This window comes from Vidua chalybeata, chromosome 12 (genome assembly GCF_026979565.1).
Source record: "Vidua chalybeata isolate OUT-0048 chromosome 12, bVidCha1 merged haplotype, whole genome shotgun sequence".
In the NCBI taxonomy this organism is placed as follows: Eukaryota; Metazoa; Chordata; class Aves; order Passeriformes; family Viduidae; genus Vidua; species Vidua chalybeata.
Genome location: NC_071541.1, coordinates 16,849,772 through 16,866,973, shown reverse-complemented (window position 1 = coordinate 16,866,973; position 17,202 = coordinate 16,849,772). Strand labels below are relative to the sequence as shown.

Here is a 17,202-nt window from a genome sequence, read left to right as displayed (position 1 = left end):
GCTTCTTGGGAAGCTTCTATTCTCAAACAGAGACTCAACAGCAAAGCATCCAGACTCAAATTTACGAAATAAAAAGCAAACAGGACAAAAAAACCCCCCAAAAAACAACAACAACAAAGAAAAAACAAACAAACAAACAAACAAACAAACAAAAAAACAAAAAAAAAACCCAAAAAAAGAAAAAAAACCCCAAAAAAACCCCAAAAACCTCCAACCTTTAAGTCTCTGATACAACACTAAAAACCCCCTTCCCCTCCCACCTTGAGGGACACTTATAAAGATGAAGGAGGTTCTCAAGGTTGGGATCTGAGAACTGAACTGGGCTGGATCCTCATCTGGCCTGGCTGCTCCTGCAGCACAGGGAACTCACCCTTCCTTCCTGGGCCAGAAGAACTGGGATACCGCACAAATTTAGAAATCCATCAGTGAACAAGGCTTTACTGACAACTTTTCATACAGTTAAAAAATAAAAATACAGAACAACAGCGGACAGTGTCACATATTAAAAACGAATAAAATGGGCTCTATTTAAAATTTTAATAGATATTATAGGTATTAAAATTAATTAGAAACTAAAAATCTTACCACTTTGGTCAAGGTGTTTTGAGCCTCAACCAAAATGATCAGCCTTAAAAACAACTGGGCTGTGTGACACACAAAGAAAACATGGAATTTGAAAAGACAGTGTGGGCTAGGCAGTGTCTTTGACTATAACTATCACCATATGTTCTTCTTCTAACTTTCCCAATGTCCTTAGTGCTGACTGGAGGTACTGCTGAGAGAACTCGCAAGGAGGGAACGCGTAAAGCATGCCTGTGCTGTCCCTGCCCTTTGCCCCTCCCACGGGCAGACTGATAACCCCAGCAGCCTGCTTCTGTTTCAAGTAGGAGACCAGATTCCTGAGAAGCCGTCGCTGCAAGCCAGGCTCTACCACAGGGAAGGTCCCCTCGGCCCCTGCCCCTGCCGGGGCGGACTGGGTGGCCAGGAGCACTGCGTAGCCATTGGGGCTGCCTTGTTTGATGCGCCGGGTGACTTCATCCAGCTTGGGCTGGTCCAGCCGAAGTCTCTGAGCGATTTTGAGCTGCGTCAGCTTCCCGCCGGATGAATGGTCTTTGAGGAGTCCGTTGATGACACCCACGTCTCCCTCCAGGATGTGCATAGAGGTGGGGAAGCAGCTGTTTTTTAGCACAAGAAGCCCATTCCAAGCAAGTTGCAGCGTCTGAGCATATTCTGATAAATTCTTTAGCTTTTTGGTCTCAGATTTTGGCTCCTCGTGAGTTTTTGATTCCGATTCACCAGTTCGATGATTGCGTTCGCTGTCCCTTTTTTTGGGCTGGGGAGCATCGGCTGGCTCGCGATGGGGTTTCTCCTCGGCCGCGTGACGATTGTTCTGGAGGGAGTTGCTCTGCTCTTTCTCGGCTCCGGGTTCTGTAGTGTGGTTCTCCTTGCGAGCCCTGTCAGGGCTGCGGTCTAGAGCTGGCCCACTGGCCTTTGTCCTGCTTCTGTCCTCGTAAGGCGAGTGAGTAGTCCTCCCGCGGTCGCTGGAAAGACTCCGGCGTCTCCGCCTCTCTTCCCACGGTTTGGGCACGCTGCGGTCGCCGTCGCTGCCCCAGCGCTCCCCGCTCCGGCTGCGCACGGACCGGCTGTAGCTCTCCAGGTTGTTCCTGCGTTCGGCGTTTTTGGCAGGGCTGGCCCAGTCTGCCTCCACAAAGCTCCTGTCCCTGTCCGAGTACAGGAGGTGTGGAGGAGTCCTATCCCGCACCCTCAAGTCTTGCTCCAGGCTCCGGTGCCGGCTGTAGCCGTCAGCCAGCAGCTCGTAGTGCACGGGGAGCGGCGCGGGCTGGTACTGCTGCGGGTATCTCGTCTCTTCTGCTTTGGCAAAATCCACTCGGAGCCTCCTCTCCGGTCCGCCCAAGGGAAAGCCCCTCATCTGCGCGCAGGCGGCCTGGGCAGCGTCCAGGCTCTCGTACTGGATGTAAGCGAAGCTGTCGCCCTTCACGTAGTCAATAGTCCTGATGCTGCCAAAGCGGTCGAACTCCCTGGCCAGGGCGGCCAGGGAAGTGCTGGGGCCAAGGCCCCCCACCCACAGCCGGGTGGTGGGGTTGGCTTTTCCATAGCCAATTTTGATGGGGTTCCTGCCCACAACGCGGCCCGACATAGCCACCTTGGCCCGGTGAGCCATGTCTAAGTTCTGGAACTTGAGGAAGGCGTAGGCACCGCCCTGGCCACGTGCGGGGCGCTTGATCACCACCTCCTCGATGATGCCATACTTCTCGAAGGCGCGCCTCAGCTCCACCTCCGACACGTTGTGGTCCAGGTTGCCGATGAAGAGGTTGCGGGTGGCTCTCTGGTCATCCTCTGGCATCAGGTCTTCCTCGGCCACGATGGGGTAACTGTACGGGCGGCCGCGCTCGTCGTACAGCCCGTAGTAATCCAGGGCGCGCTCCCGCTCCCGGGAGAGCCCGATGGCGGCCGCTTCCAGCGCGAAGGCGGCGGCGGCGGCGTGGCGGGGCCGCGGCTCCCGCAGCAAGGGGCTGGTGACCGGCGACAGCGAGCGCTGCTTGTATTGGTAGGCGCTGTGCAGCGGCGGCAGGTACCCCAGCGGCTCCGGGGAGGGCGCGGGAGGCGGCGTGCGGCTCCGCCGGCCCCCGCGCAGGTACACGGGCTCCACCTTGAGCGGCCGGTCGTAGAGGAGCAGCTGCCGGGCCCGGGCGTGCCGGCGGGCATCGCGGGCGTCCCCGGGGTGTCGGAAGTTCACGTAGGCGACGCGGCCGAGCTCGGGCGTGTGCGAGAGCTTGACACTGATGTCCCCGGCGCCGCCGCCCGCGAAGCGCTGGAAGAGGCGGAACAGCCCGTCCTCCAGCAGCTGGTCGGGCAAGGCCGCGCTCAGCCCGCTCACCAGCAGCGTCTTGTACTCGCAGGAGCCGGGCGGCTCCCCGGCCAGCCCGGCCGAGCCCCCGAGCGGCGCCAGCAGCAGCGAGGGCGCGGCGCCCGGCGGCGGCCCGGCCAGCAGCAGCGACGGGGCTACCACGGCGCCCGGCAGCGCCTTGGCCTTGGGCACGCCGAGCGCCCGGGAAGAGGAGGAGGAGGAGGACGAGGGGGCGGCCTGGCTGCCGCCGCGGGCGCCCGAGGCCGAGCCGCTCCCCGCCGGGCGGTGGTTCGAGTCGCCGCCGCCGCCGGCGCGCTCATCGCCGCGGTGGCTGCGGGAGCTGGAGCCGCCTCCGCCGCCGCCGCCGCTGCTGGTGGTGGTGCCGCCGCCGCCTCCGCCGCCGCCGCCGGGCGTGGACTTGTCCCGGCTGCTGCGGGAGGCGCCCGAGCTGCGGTGCGGGCCGCGTCGGCTGCTGCTCTCGCGGTCGCGGTCGCGGGGCCGCTTGGCGGCGGCGGCCGCGCGTCCGCCCGCGGCCCCCGGCGGGCTCGAGTCGCGGTCGCTGCCGCGCTTCATCGCGCCGGGCCCGCGGCTCAGGAGGCGCCTCCGGCGGCCGCCGCCATCTTGGACAAAAGGGAGCGAAGGCGGCTCCGGCCGCCGCGCCGCGCGGGCCCTACGTCATCGCCCCGCGCGCGCCGCGCCGCAAGTCGGCGTCACGGGGCCGTGACGTCACACGGCGCTTCCCGCCGCCCGCGCGCGGCGGCCGGGCGGCCAATCAGGGCGGGCGGCGAAGCCCCGCCCCTCGGCGCGCTGAGGGGGCGCGCGCGGGGCCGGCCCGCGGCTGCAGCGAGGGCGGGAGGGGGGGAACGGGGAACGGGGAACGGCGCGACCCGGCGGGTGCGGGGTCTGGAGAGGGGGGGGAAGTGTCCCGCAATCACGTCACACGGCACGGCTCCGCCCGGTACACACCGGCGAACTTTAATGAAAGTCCCGTACAAAGCGCGGGGCCGGCGTCGCCCCTCAGAGCCTCAAGGTCGCCCCTCACAGTCCCCTCACAGGCCCGGTCTCGCCCCTCAGAGCCCCAGGATCGCCCCGGTCTCGGCCCTCAGAGGTCTGTCCGGGCGCCGGCCGCCCTCGGCGCGTACTTGGGCATCAGTTCGTGGATCCTGCGGATGAAGTCGTACTTCTCGACACAGCCCTTGCACACCTCGCCCCAGTCATCCAGGATCCGCCGCAGCTCCTTGACGCGCAGCTTGCGCAGGTCGGCGGTGCTTAGGTCGATCTGCTTGTCTGCGGGGAGAGCAGAGTGGCATTCAGACATGCCAGGTGGGCGAGGAAGCCAAAACCCAAGAGAGAGAGAGGTGCCGGGGGTGGAAGGAACGCCTAAGTTAGGTTTGGACAGCAGATAAGGCTCTTAATGCTAAAAATTATTAGAAGACAGAAAGCTTGCTTGCAGTTTAGATGCAGGAGTTCCATAATAGCCCTGAAAGCCCCTTTATTACACGAGCAGCAACACTTCTTTTCCACTGGATGAAAGAAATGTAGCAGAGTGATTTCAAGGGAAAGATAAGAAAGTGACAACAACAAAAAGCTTTTTAGGAAGCAACACAACCTTAGTAGGAGAAATGAAAAGTATAAAGACCCACAATCTAAGGGGTGTCTCCAGGGGGTGTAAGGGCAGCTATAAGGGAAAGCAGAAGGAGGCATTTCTATGCCTGTTTTTTGTATTAGTCTTTTCAGGAAGAGGAGTCATCTTAGGAACATGAGAGTTCAAGGAAGATGATGAGAAACAGAGTGGAATGCTCTGAGGAGGCACCAGAGGAGGTAATAAAGCATAATTTATCACCCTGCTGATGGGAACAGGAGAGCAGCTGGGACTGCAGAGCTCAGCCAAGGGCCTGAGCCCCGCCACAGTGACACCCCTGCCTGCTGCCAGCACAGGCTGTACCACACACCCTCCCAAACACAACGTTCCAAACAGCAGTGTGAGCGCAGCAGTGCTGCTACACCTGGGAGTTAGTTATTCCAGGGCTGATCAGAGTCCCTGCAGAGTCCCTGAAGCCAAGAAGGGTTAGCAGCCAACAGTCTTAGCTAAGCATCTCCATAGAACTCTCTAGGATGTTCATGGAGAGCAACCCAGGTTGTGCAACCTTACCAGGCTACAGAACTCAGGACTGAGTAGTTTTAGGATGTTGCTTCACCCCCAGTCATCCACACCCCAGCAAATCATGGGCAGGTATCATGAGTGCAGGCAACTCACCGTATTTTAGTTCACAGATCTGACTGTCTTTCTTCTTTAGCTTCTCACAGATCTTTTCCACAGGGATGTGGTGACTCATGGGCTTTGATACCTCGTTAATGATTTTGGTGGCTGCATCACTTGTGGCCCCAATGTAATAGCACTAGAGGAAAGAAAAGAGTGAAGTGGGGATGCATGGAAAAAAAGCTTCTAAAAGCAGAGTTTTCTTTTCCTGTTCTCATCTGGTTTTGCAGCTCGATGTTTACTGTTAGAGAACCTCCCCAAGGGACTAGAGCTAGAGCTGGGCAAAAGGAGCCTAACTGAGCCCAGAATACTGAGCAGGTGTTTTCCATTGCAATGATATTACAGCTGCTGAGGCTGATCTTGTTTCTTAACTTTATAAAAATTGAACAGGATTAGGATTAAAGTCTTCTTCATTCAAAGAGCCTCTCTGAATCATTCCCCCTCTGCATGTCTGATGGTATCTCTATAGATCTCTGAGGAGAGTGCAGGCTTTTTCCTTGGGCCTCTTCATTCACAAACTGCCTCTGGTTTTAGTTAGGGCAATTTGGTTTTCCTTTATTTAGTTTTCAGCTAAGCAGCCAAAGATAAATATTTTAACAGATTTTAATAAATATTTTAACAGATTACATAGCACCCCAAATACCATTTAAGGGACAGGGAAACCCTACACCAAACAAAAGCTTTGTAATATCCAGTGCTTCAGTAACAGTGAGATGCCAGCCAGTCCAATCACTGTTGACAGGGTGGTGGTTTTTTTTCCTTTTTTATAAGGTAAAGAAATTGAACTCCTCAAGTCCTTTCATAAAAAATACAGGACCTACTGTGGCCACAGAGCCACCAAAAACAGCTCCTGGGAAGCCACATCATACAAACTCAGTTTCCCCTCATTTGCAGAAGGGAAATATTACTGACTCCTCCTACTTACCAGGCGATTCTCTTTGCCCTTTGCTTCTTTGCAGGATTTCAAGAGCTCCTTTTCAATACTGGAAGGTGTGAATTCAACATCATTGTCCTTTAGACTCTGGTAGAACCTTCCCAGGAATGTGACACACACTGGAAGGGAAGATGGATGGAGTTATCAGCCAGAGCAGTAAGCTCACGGCAGCTCTTAGAGGACACTTGTAGGGAAATGGAATCGGGGGCTTGGTTAACAGAACTTTTCTGAACTTCACCCATGGTTCAGAAAGTCATTCAGAGCACATATGAATCAACAACATGCCCTGGTACTTTTGGTGGGTTTGTGACAATCTGAGAAATGAGATCCATGGAAGTGTCTAGGGGCCTCTGTACACTGTCCCGAGTGAGCACAGGATCATATGGACACAAAACCACGCCCATGCAAAAATGTACATTTAAAGTTGTCTTGCTGCTTTGGGAAGCAACTTGTAAGAACATGGGTGTCAAACCCAGTGCTGACAGAAAACCAACTCTGTACATAATCCTCTGAGACTCCCCGTGTGCTGACTTCAGTAACAGGATATCACTGATTACAAGGCTGCTTCAGTTGAAATTACTTCCAAGAGAAAAAGAAATGTGATCCCATGCCATGTTCCCATAGCACCTTTCTCCTTCTTTCATTTCCACAAGCTTCTGATGCAGTTTCAGATGGAAAGAGGGAAGACTCTTAGACATAACACAACTCCCACAAGTGCAGCTGCAGCTGAGAGCACAGATCCAAGTTCCTGCCTGTGGGAAGGGCTGCACAAATCGGTCACTGCTCCTTCCCTTGGCAGCAGTCATTCCGTACGTGCTCCAAAGTGCAGCAGCCCCGTGTGTGGCTGGGAAGGAGGGCAGACAGCTTGTGGGATGACTGAGGGACACCCTGAGTGTCAGATTTTGGTCACCCTGCTGCTCACAACTCATCTGTGGATATCAGCATCACCTGGACCGAGCACTCTTCAGTCCCGCCAATTCCTGCTCAGCACCTGTGGATTCTCACCCCTTCCCATGCCAAGATGAGTGCCCAGAACCATTCTGCCTCTAAGGAGCAGGTTTGAGTTATGGCTTTTATGAGATTTGTTTACTCCAGCAGGAAGGGACTGGCAAATATTGTTGTCATTAGCAACTTGTGTTTAACTCAGAACACAATGCATGGCACAGTAATTGGGTATGACAGAAAATGGAGTATGGCCATCACAGAACTGAGTAGAAATGTATTCTCATTATATTAAAATTAGAACTAATTATAAGATGGGCCACTTTGGAAAATATTTTTTGTATGCGTACAGTACCCTTTTTTACCTCCCACCAGTCTATCCCCAGTCACAGACACACTGATGTTCACTGTAAGCTATTGGGAAGTGAGAACTTGGGAAGAAAAAACTTGCTGCAGGTAGTGACACTGATGGCCACTGTAGGATAGAAACGTTCCCAGTCTAGTGCAACTGGAAGTTTTGATTTATGGGGTTCCCACCCCTCATTCTGTCTTACTGTAGAGGAGGGATATTAGTATCCCAAACTCCCAACCAGCTACTACAGCCCCACCTCAAGTTCTTCTTGCTTCACTTGGGGAATCTGTTCAGTGCACTGCACAGGAGCAGCTTAATTTGCTGTGCAGTTCAACAGGTTCCACCCCCGAGGCGTTCGTATTTCCGTGGTACACAAAAGGCCCGACTTGATTTGGATCAGCTCTCACGGCTCCTGGCTGTGCTCACTGAGAGGACTCCGAGCACTCCGTAATACTGTGATGATTAAGGGGGAGTCCCGGGTGAGTAACCTCACTCGCGTTCTCCTGCTCCCTGCCTGGTCACCGTCACCCGGCAGGGAAAGCCGGCGGGGAGCGCTGCCCCGTCAGTGCCGAGCCTCAGCAGTGCTGATCTCCCGGCCTGGAGACGGTCCGGTCTCCCGGAGTCGTCGCTCCTCTTTCCCGTGGGGACTCTACACCACCGCTGACCCCGTGGAGAGGGACCGGCAACTTCCCGACAGAGAGAGAGCAGTACCCCCGGAAGGGAGATCCCGTCGCCGGCGCGGGACGCGGCTGGAAGCCCCGCCCCGCCTTCCCCGCGGGCATCCCGGCGCATCGCCCCGGCACCGGACACCCCCGAGCACCGTCCCGACACCGGTCGCCTGCGAGCGGCGCTCGGCCAGGCCCGTCTGCACTTAGCCAGACTTGGGAGACTTTTCCTGCCGCTGGAGGCAGCGCTCCCGCCGGCCCGGCCCAGCCCCGGCGGCCGAGCTGTCACTAGGGGCTGTAACAGCCCCAAGGCTGCTCCGCGTCCCGGCCCCACAACCTGGCGGACCGGCGAGGAGCGGCCTCCCCCCGCCGTGCCCGCGGGCCGGGCCCGGCCGCACTCACCCTCGCAGTCCCCGTCGCGCAGCGCTCGGCCACCGGCCGGCAGCAGGAGCAGGGCCAGCGCCGCGCAAAGCCCGTGGGCCGCCCGCATCCCGCCTCGCCCGGTAGCGCCCGCCGCACCGGCACCACCGGCACCACCACCCCACACCGGCTGCCCCCGCCGCCGCCGCCCCATTGGCCCGCTCCCCGCCCGGCCGCCACGCTCTCCGCTCCCATTGGCCGCGCCGTCGCCTCCACGGGAGAGTTGGCGGCCGCTGATTGGGGAGAGGCGGCGGAGCGCCGGCGCGCGGAGCGGGTCCCCGCCCCCCTTCGCTGCCATTTTTGTTAAGGGAAGGGCGCTCGCGAGCGCTCCCTGACGGCGGCTGCGGGCGCCATCTTGGAAAGGGGCAAATCCTCACACCTGAGGGCGGGTGGGGCCAGCCCGGGCCCCTGTTCCGCCCTCCCTCCTGGCGGTGCCGGGGCGGTGTGGGGCAGCGCAAGGTGAGGCTGAGGGGTCGCTCGAGATCCCCGAGTAGCGTGGAGTCGGCGGGGCAGAGGAGTCGCGTGGGCAGGCGGCTCGCGGGATGGGTGTCCCGTGAGGGGTGGGAGCGGCGGGGACGAGGGACGGGCTCGGTGCCAGCGCGGGCACAGCCCGTCACGGGTGGCTCTGGGTACACCCTGTGAGGTACAAGGACTGGATGCTTTGAGGAGGGACAGCTGAGAAGTCAAAATGTGCACTTGTTTCTGGCTTCTTGGGTGGGTGGTTTTCCAGAAAGAAATTTTCTTGTTTGCTTAATTCCAACTTAATATCCTAGTTGCTGGGCCTGTCACCTTTTGTCGGGGCACATAGGGGGATTCTTGGGGTTGTCCGGTGCCGAGGCTAGGAGTTGGACTTTGGTGATCCTTGCGGGTCTTTTCCAACTCAGGATATTTTTATTCTGTTCCAGAAGTCCTCACAGTTTGTGCTGTTAACTACCTTCCACAATCCCCGACACTGTGAGTTTATAACTGAAATTCCGTTGGAGTTGGGAGAGGAGCACACACCTGCTGATAGCTCCTTGTGCGGCTTTACGAGTAACTCTGTATCCTGGGATATCATTCCAGTGAAAGAAGGGAGAGGCAGAGTCACACAGCCCTGTACTACCGCAAGGGAGCTCCCATGCAGCTCCATGGGCTCTTGAGGCAGCCTGGTGGGGCAGTGCCTAATCAAAATTTTCTTGCAGGTCATCAGGTGCAAGTGATAAGCTTGACGAGGTGAGACAGGCAGTGTGGGGAGGAGGAGCACCTGATTCAGGAAAGGTCACAGCAGGTGAGCAGTAATTAGGACAGTATTTACCAGTGAGAGTACATCATTAGGAGACGTGGTTTTGCACATTTCTAGATCTTTTTATCTCTCCAAATGTGGTTATTAAGATCAATATAAATATTATTAAGTCAGTCCATAATGATTTCCAGAATTGCTCAATATCAGTATACTTTAGGAATATTATTGGCTTTTTTAGAATTATGCTCATTACCCACTAAAGTCACTTAGGTGTGCAGAAAAGTGGTGGCTTGAAGTGCCCTTGTTTCTTATCAGGATAGTGGTGAAAAGAACTGTGAGATGAAGTGGCTTTGTAATTAATAGGGCTTAAATTTGGAATTAGGAGACTTTAGGAAGGTCATAATAAGTACAGAGTTTACCTACCAAAACAGTGCAGTTATGAAACATCTTCAAACTAGGAACTTTATACATTTTTGTGGAATAGGAGACAAGTGGTTTTACTTGGTTTTGGATTGGGAAATAAGCCTCTGTATTTTAATATGGGATCCTTAAATGGGTCTGAGGAAGAACAAGGACTCCTTTTGTATTTTGATTTTTTTTTCCTTCTTTTTATTTATAGTTTGTTTCAGTAGCTAGAATGGATTCCTTGCATTTTAGCTTGTGCTTCTTCTTGATCCATGGTGAGGTTTTTGGGGCTCTGTTTGTTCCACCACCCTCCATGCCCTGTCTCTCTGGAGCATTAGGGATTTGTCCTGGCTGAGATGGAGAGCTTGTGCTGGTCCTCACTGTTGTTTCTTCCTATTATCCAATCTAACCCTGTTCTTTGTCAGAGTGGAGTCATTCCCTCATGTCCTTATCACTCTAGGGCCTTGTCCACAGTCCCTCTCCCGCTCTCTTGGAACCCCTTTAGGCACTGGAAGGTGCTCTAAGGTCTGCCTGGGCTAGTCAGCCAATTGAGTGGGCAGGAGAGTTAATTTGGCTCGGTGGATCTGTGGGGATTGGAGTCGTTGGGAAGTGCAGGTAAACAGAGGCTGTTCTGGAAGCTGTGGGAGCTGGGGCTGTGCTGGCTCTGCTGTCTGAGAACACAAATCTCTTACAGCCATGGGGAGGGATGAAGGGGCTCAGCCTCGGGTGTTGGGCTGCGAGGACATAGAAGTGAGTTCTGTCGGGGGGACAGGAAACAGTTTGGGAAAAGGTAATGCAGTACTGCTGTGAATGAATGCTGAATAGAAGATGAAGGGTAATAGATCTGCTATTTCAAATTGGGTTAATTTATGTGGGATTGACTGTAAAGGCCATCAAAAGAGAGAAGTGGTGTGTGAACCTTCTCTTAAGACACCTAAACTCAGAGCTCTGTCTTGTGAACTGTGTTTGTGTCCATAGCTTGTTAAGAATCATCCAGAAATGGAGGCACAGTTATGCATAGGGTGTGGGAGGCTGAATCTTTCATCTGCCAGGTTAGAGTCATTTGTAGAGGTTTAATTTCTCCTCTTATCAGCTTTATAATGAAATTCATACTGAGTCAGACAAGCCACATTTTGAAACTGTGTTGAAGTTTTCTTATTTAGATAAGAAGAGGTATGTGGACACGGGATTTAGATTTCAATCTGACTAGTGGCAGCTTAAATAAAGTATTGGACTTGCACTGAAAAAAATTGTTCTGTTGGTTTGAACAGAAACTAGAGTATTTTTTTAACTCTTGTTTACAGCTGAGGGCTTCACACATCTTTTGTTGTGCCAAAACACAGCTTTTATTACCTGTGCTTAGTTAATAAATTATTTTTTCAGAATAAAAACCACTTACTTAACCAAGGTGAATAACCTGGCTTAGAAACAGTCTCCAAGGGTCTGATTGAAGAAGGGTTGGGAACATATGTCCTAGGAGCAGTGGCTGAGGGTACCAGGGCATTCAGGCTGGAGGTCTTACCACTCTCTACAGCTGCCTGAAAAGTTCTAGCCAGGTGTGGGTCAGCCTTTTCTCCCAGGGAACAAGTGACAAGAGAAGAGGAAATGGCCTTAAGTTGTGTCAGGGAAGGGTTCAGGTTGGATATTAGGAAAAATTTTTTCACTGAAAGGGTAGTTAAGCCCTGTAACATGTTGCCCAGGGAAATGGTGGAGTCACCATCCCTGGAAGTGTTCAAAAACCAAGTGGACATGGCACTTCACAATATGGTTTAGAGGGCAGAGTGGTATTTCCTTGAAGGTTGGACTTGGTGATCTTGGAGGTCTTTTCCAACCTGAATGATTCTATGATTCTATTCTATGACTGATACAGACTTCAGTACCCTGTTACAGTTTCTCTTCTCAGTATTTGATTGTGGTGTGTGCAAAGGGTGCCTTGGCAGTCCATGTACATCCTGGGGCCACCTGAAGAGTCAGAATTGCTGCTAAATGTCTTTTGAGACAGGTATCAGAAATTTTTTTGTTGGTTTGTTGAGACATTAAATGAGTTATTTTGCCTCCTGTACAATGACCTCATTTATTAGTATTAATAGAAGAAAATATGAGATTAGGAGCCTGTAGAAGTCACCATAGCTCTCAATTCCCAAATCCTGTGTTCCTACATGTCTTAACTACTATTCTTTCACACCTATTCTGTTCAAATGATCAGTATTTAAGTACTATTGCAATAAAAGAGTAGCAGTCTTTTAGGCAGTGAGATAGTGGTGGTTTAACCCCAGCTGATAAGGAAGTGGCACCCAGCCACTCCACAGCTGTCCTAGGGGAGAGCTTTGTCTCTGAAAGTATTGCCCCCAAACTGGCCTGGGGCTGTTGCAAGTGCCATGTCCATCTGCCTGACTAGACCAGGAGGGGGCTGTACCTGCTGCTTGCTTCAAGAAATTGATACTAAATAACACTTAAACATGGAAGCTGTTCCCTCACCACACACAAAGGCCTTTAGGTTGCCCCCTGTTTTTGTCATTCACACAAAGGTGGGAAGTGAGGGCTCTTCCTTGTCTCTTGTGAAGGTTTGGAGCAGCCTGAGGATAGCTCTGCCTCAAGGACAGCAATGACCATACAGCTGTACTGTTTTAATATCAGGTATTAATCTTTAATTCCACATCACAGCAGTCGAGTGAATGGGTAAGGGAAAGGAACCCAAAACAAACGGCAGATATTTACATCTAAAATTCACACCACTTATTTGTTGGTTCTGGAAACATGCTATCACAATATATACAATGAAGTACCTTTAGGACACTTGTACAAATTAATTTTTTCCTTTTGAATTTGATTTCCATTATAGATAAGATAGCTGTTTTCATTTTATTTTAAACATGAATACACAAAAGAGAAGTGGTTAGAGGTTTTCGCCTTTTTTTTTTTTAAATAAGCACAGAATGCCAGAGGTTAAAAACACATTTACAGGGCAGAATACCAGTCAGACATCACAATCTATACATTTTTTGCTCAATTTCCTGTACAAATACACAGCATTCAAATGGGGGTATTTACAAAGAAGCATGACCAGAGAAAATTTAAATATCACATAATTTGTTTCCCAAAGGCTCTTGCTCTCTCCAGCCTCCCCAGTTTTGGCTGATACTCCATAGAAGGGATATGCAATATCCCTTACCTAGAAAAGGGTAAGTAAGCTAAAAACCAAATAGGGGAAAATACGAAAAAGGATCTGAGTCTTACATACAGCAATAAAACCAACCCAACTACTGGGGAAAAAAAAAAGTAGGATTCAGAGAAATTGTTTTAATTGCTTTTCTTCTACCACTGTAGCTCCTTCTCAATTTTGTTTCAGATGGGGCCAGCAGGTACACTGATGATGGAGAGATTTATAGCAGAATTCCACCAATTTTCTCAGGAATGCACATGCTATTTTCTTATGCAAAGAAAATCCAATGAAGGCAAGTACACTGAGGTTTGAATTAGAGTTAGGTATAGAATGTCAAGGTTCTGTTCAAAACATCCTGTTGCTGTGGTTTATACAAGGAGTCTTCAAATCCTGTTGGGCAAGTGCAACTGCTGTTGCTTCCACCTACTCCAGGACTGAGCTTGACTTTGGAATTGTACTATGCTAAAAGACACCTCACCCTACAGAGAAATAGTAGTTCCAGGCAATATTAGTTCCAAGATTCACAAAATCTTAATAATAGTCTTTCTATCTTCTGCTCCCTTTAAGGCAAACACTGGAAAGGGAGACAGAATACTTGGTAGATATCAGAACAATAACAGAAATTTAACTCCAGAGAGGCTTAAATTTGGTAAATTCAGCAATTTATTCCACCTTTCTTTATGTGGACCTGCCATAAAGTAGGTATTTGTACACATCACCTGATTGATCTTCAAACTCTTGCAAATACACAGGAAAGCCAGACTCCCCAAATGAACTCACTGCTGTTGTACCAGGTCTCTAATCAGAGCAGGATGATGCATTTTCAGAGACCGATTAGAGATCTGGTGGGCAAGTTTTCCAGCTGCCTGGGACTCAGTCCCATGGTAATTGCATTCTTGGTTCTGCAAAGTTTTATTTGCAAGACCTGCTGGTTTTTCACATTAAGGAAGCTCGGTAAGTCACTACATTTACTACTTTTAATCTTGCTGCCAGGAAAAGAAAGAAACTGGGGCAAGGGAGATGGAATTAAAACTTAGTTCTTTGAAGAACTTCAGTGGAAGAGTCTCAGTGGGATTGGAGGATAGCATATGTGAAAACATTTCACCCTTTTCTAAGGAATTACCTTGACTTACCTTTACTGAAAACATCAGTTGTTTTCCTACATTTGTTCTATACCAGAGATCCAGCTTGGTTTGTTAACACTGAATACTGTCCTAGCATTGGAAAACTCTCCTTCCTGCTAAAGATGAAACATCCATTATAGGCCAGATTTTATTATCATTGTTTAAATCGTGAAGGATATAATGATTACAAGCAGCCTGTGTTAGTAACAAAATAGAGGAAGCAAGAGAGACTTTGTTCCAGCCAAACAGGCCATTTAAGAAACAAATCCATAACTTAGTAGTTTTGCATGGGCTAGAGCTTGAGAAAGAAAACAAACAAATCCTCTTAAAGTCCCCTTCATACAACTGCTGAGTCCAGACTTTATACAGCCAGACCATCTTTAGCCAGTTCAGAAACTATGTACTCTGCCCAGTCACTGTATTTAGAGGTAGTGCTAAAGGTGACCTGTAAAAGATTTATAATAATCCTTTTTTGCTTCTTTATGCTGTTTGTAGCAGGAGAAACCGAGCAGTTAGGCAGGAATCCAAGGTGTAAGTTGGGTGCTGTTCCTGTTTCTGACACTAATTTTTATCGTGGCGGTTTTATTTGAATGTGCTTCAGATTTTTCAGTGGTAGGAAAGAGGGAGGGCTGTTTCAATCCTACGGAGTGTGCTTTGCAGTCTGCAGGTGAAAGGGTTATAAGGAAGGCTAAAATGTGTGTGGGTATGGCAAGGGAAAGGAAGGTGGCTTGTTCATCTAAAAACATTAAATATTTGATACTATTTTGATTGAAAATTTCTTGATAAGTATGAAAACAGGAATAAAAGGTTTCTTAGAACCAAGATATTTTCTTTGTAAAGAACAAAATTACCCATAGATATTTTTTTCCTGGACTGTGCAACTACTGATTAAAAGGCATGTTTTGGGTTCGTAGACCTGAACTGTCTTCAGCTCTGCACAGTTCTGGTTTGTGTGGTGTGGCTTGGTGTCCCCCACAATGTTCTTCAGCCCTTTCTAGAGCTTATTAATAAAAAATATGGGATGGGGAAAGGGTGTATTGCTGCCTGAGGAGAAAAGGAGAGAGAGAAATCAGCCTTCCAGAAGAGAGAAACAGCAGCTCTTACTACACATTCTAAAGAAGCAAAAGAGGAAACAAACACTTGTTCTTTACAGGTTGCCTTTAAGGTCCCTGACTCTGGGGTGTACACTTGATACCAGGCATTGCTCAAGTCTTGGTGTTTTCTGTCTGCTCTGAGAGATGGGAGATTCTTTCTGCACACCAGCTGCAGTGAGTTGTTGGGAGGGACTGAGGATATTGAGTTAACAGGAATGAATCTCAGCTCCTGGGTGATGGAAGTTGGTGAGAATTATGATGTTCAGCCCTGAGGCAAGGATTGTTGGATATGATGCATTTAAGCCACCTTTTCTTTACTGGCTGGGTCATCAACCAGCTTGTGGCATGACAAACTCAATTTGGTTGGTTTTGTTTTAATCTGGAATAGAAATGCTGGTGTCAACAGCCTGCCCAAAGCTGGGCATGGGAAAGGCCTACAATGAGGTTGTAGCTCCAGTAGCCACCAACCTCCTCTCATTCTGTAGCACAGATGAATAACACAATTCCCATGAGAAAGCAGGTTGGCTTAGCCAGTGAAAGCAAAATTTAAGAAATGAAACAGTACATAAAAAACAAAGGAGGCAGAGTTTGTTGGAAATGATATCTTGGAGATCAGTGCATTCAGCACTGCTTTAGATTGCCTCAGCACCTATGAACCAATGCAGGGAGATCACTGCACAGATATGTACAATCCTGCTCTCAAAAGAGCCAATTTCTTCTTAGAATTGCCATTTTTCCACTGCCTGCAGCTCATGCACCTTCCAGCCTGACAGTTCATAGAATCCCTGATTTCAGCAATGAGCTTTCAATTCTGTACAGCAAAGAAATATGTCCCTAGTGCAACAGCTTCTACTCATGTGCGTCTCAGAACTGGGAGGAAAGCAGGTTTAAAATCAACTTGCCACATTCCCCCCATTTTCCCCTCCACTTAAAATTGTATTTTTCAGCTTCTGCAAGTCTCTATGGCTCATATGCCGTGTGATGTGGTTAAGAAACTGCAGAAGGAATAAACTGTCCACTGCACAGAAAGTTAAAAAACATAACGGAAAGGTGTAAAAAGAAATTAAAAAGGAAAGCAGCAACCTGCCATGCTGGCCCAATTGCTTTTGTGGGCTTCAGACATAACCTTGCGGCAGTAGAAAATCGGTTTGCTGTTCTCCGAGTCCTGCTCTCTCTGTCGTATCCAGACCTGGAATGCCAATGCCAGCTGCGTACCAGGAGCTGTCCCTACTGCTCGCTGATGCCGTGCTCCCATGCCACCCTGGCCTGCTCTTCCTTTCCACCACTCACTGGTTGGGACACTTTACGATGCAACGGGCGGTGTTTGTCATCATCTTCAATTATCATCCCCTCCTCGTTCTCCATGTTTGGCAGCCGGGAGTGGTAGGGTTTGGGGGGTAAAGCAGGAGGGTCCATGGTGTCCTGAGGAATGACTCCAGATGGAGCAGAGTGGCTTCGGCATGGCTGGGATTTGAGCGACTCCAGGACATCAGGCTCAGAGAGACTGTACCTGACAGGGAGGTAGGGTGTCTCTAGATCTTCGTCAGTGTTCCAGGCCTGGCTGGGCACAGAATCCATGGTGTCTGTGCGAGGAGGTGGTTCAGAAGAATGTCCAAAATTGCTCTCGCTCAAGGAAGAGACACCACTGCTGGCACTGCCGGATAAAGTGGAGTTACTGCCATCTAGACCAGACTGCGGACTGGTGGGCGATGCAGGGATAGGATGAAGAGGGGACTGTTTGGAGAGAAACAA

General features: G+C 50.7%; 3 protein-coding genes and 1 long non-coding RNA gene across 4 annotated transcripts in view; 1 reads left to right on the top strand and 3 right to left on the bottom strand.

Annotated features, from left to right (window-relative positions):
- Nucleotides 1-422: 422 nt before the first annotated feature.
- On the bottom strand, nt 423-3,442 carry RBM15B (RNA binding motif protein 15B). The gene has a single exon (XM_053954069.1). It carries the CDS (start codon nt 3,440-3,442, stop codon nt 692-694), a length of 2,751 nt encoding a protein of 916 aa, XP_053810044.1. The 3' UTR covers nt 423-691.
- A 381-nt stretch (nt 3,443-3,823) lies between these two features.
- On the bottom strand, nt 3,824-8,755 carry MANF (mesencephalic astrocyte derived neurotrophic factor). The gene is made up of 4 exons (XM_053953428.1): nt 8,425-8,755; nt 6,055-6,182; nt 5,127-5,268; nt 3,824-4,156 (listed from the first exon to the last, which is right to left on the bottom strand). Exons 1-4 carry the CDS (start codon nt 8,738-8,740, stop codon nt 3,972-3,974), a joined length of 771 nt encoding a protein of 256 aa, XP_053809403.1. The 5' UTR covers nt 8,741-8,755; the 3' UTR covers nt 3,824-3,971.
- A 45-nt stretch (nt 8,756-8,800) lies between these two features.
- The window catches only part of LOC128793936 (uncharacterized), a 37,435-nt gene continuing 29,033 nt past the window's right edge, over nt 8,801-17,202 (top strand). Inside the window, exons 1-2 of the long non-coding RNA XR_008432935.1 lie at nt 8,801-8,901; nt 9,624-9,709. This is a non-coding gene — a long non-coding RNA (uncharacterized LOC128793936). The remainder of the gene's footprint in view (nt 8,902-9,623; nt 9,710-17,202) is intronic.
- DOCK3 (dedicator of cytokinesis 3) overlaps nt 12,690-17,202 on the bottom strand; it is a 184,866-nt gene continuing 180,353 nt past the window's right edge. Inside the window, exon 55 of the mRNA XM_053953429.1 lies at nt 12,690-17,184. Coding sequence (XP_053809404.1) covers nt 16,678-17,184 — 507 coding nt within the window. The 3' untranslated portion in view covers nt 12,690-16,677. The remainder of the gene's footprint in view (nt 17,185-17,202) is intronic.

Excerpts from the sequence above, each read along its gene's own strand:
- RBM15B (XM_053954069.1), bottom strand. The coding sequence starts at position 3,442 with ATGAAGCGCGGCAGCGACCGCGACTCGAGCCCGCCGGGGGCCGCGGGC.
- MANF (XM_053953428.1), bottom strand. The coding sequence starts at position 8,740 with ATGGCAGCGAAGGGGGGCGGGGACCCGCTCCGCGCGCCGGCGCTCCGC. Across the intron at positions 5,269-6,054 it reads AGGGCAAAGAGAATCGCCTG|TGCTATTACATTGGGGCCAC; the intron begins GTAAGTAGGAGG and ends TCTTTCCTCTAG. Across the intron at positions 4,157-5,126 it reads GATCTGTGAACTAAAATACG|ACAAGCAGATCGACCTAAGC; the intron begins GTGAGTTGCCTG and ends CTCTCCCCGCAG.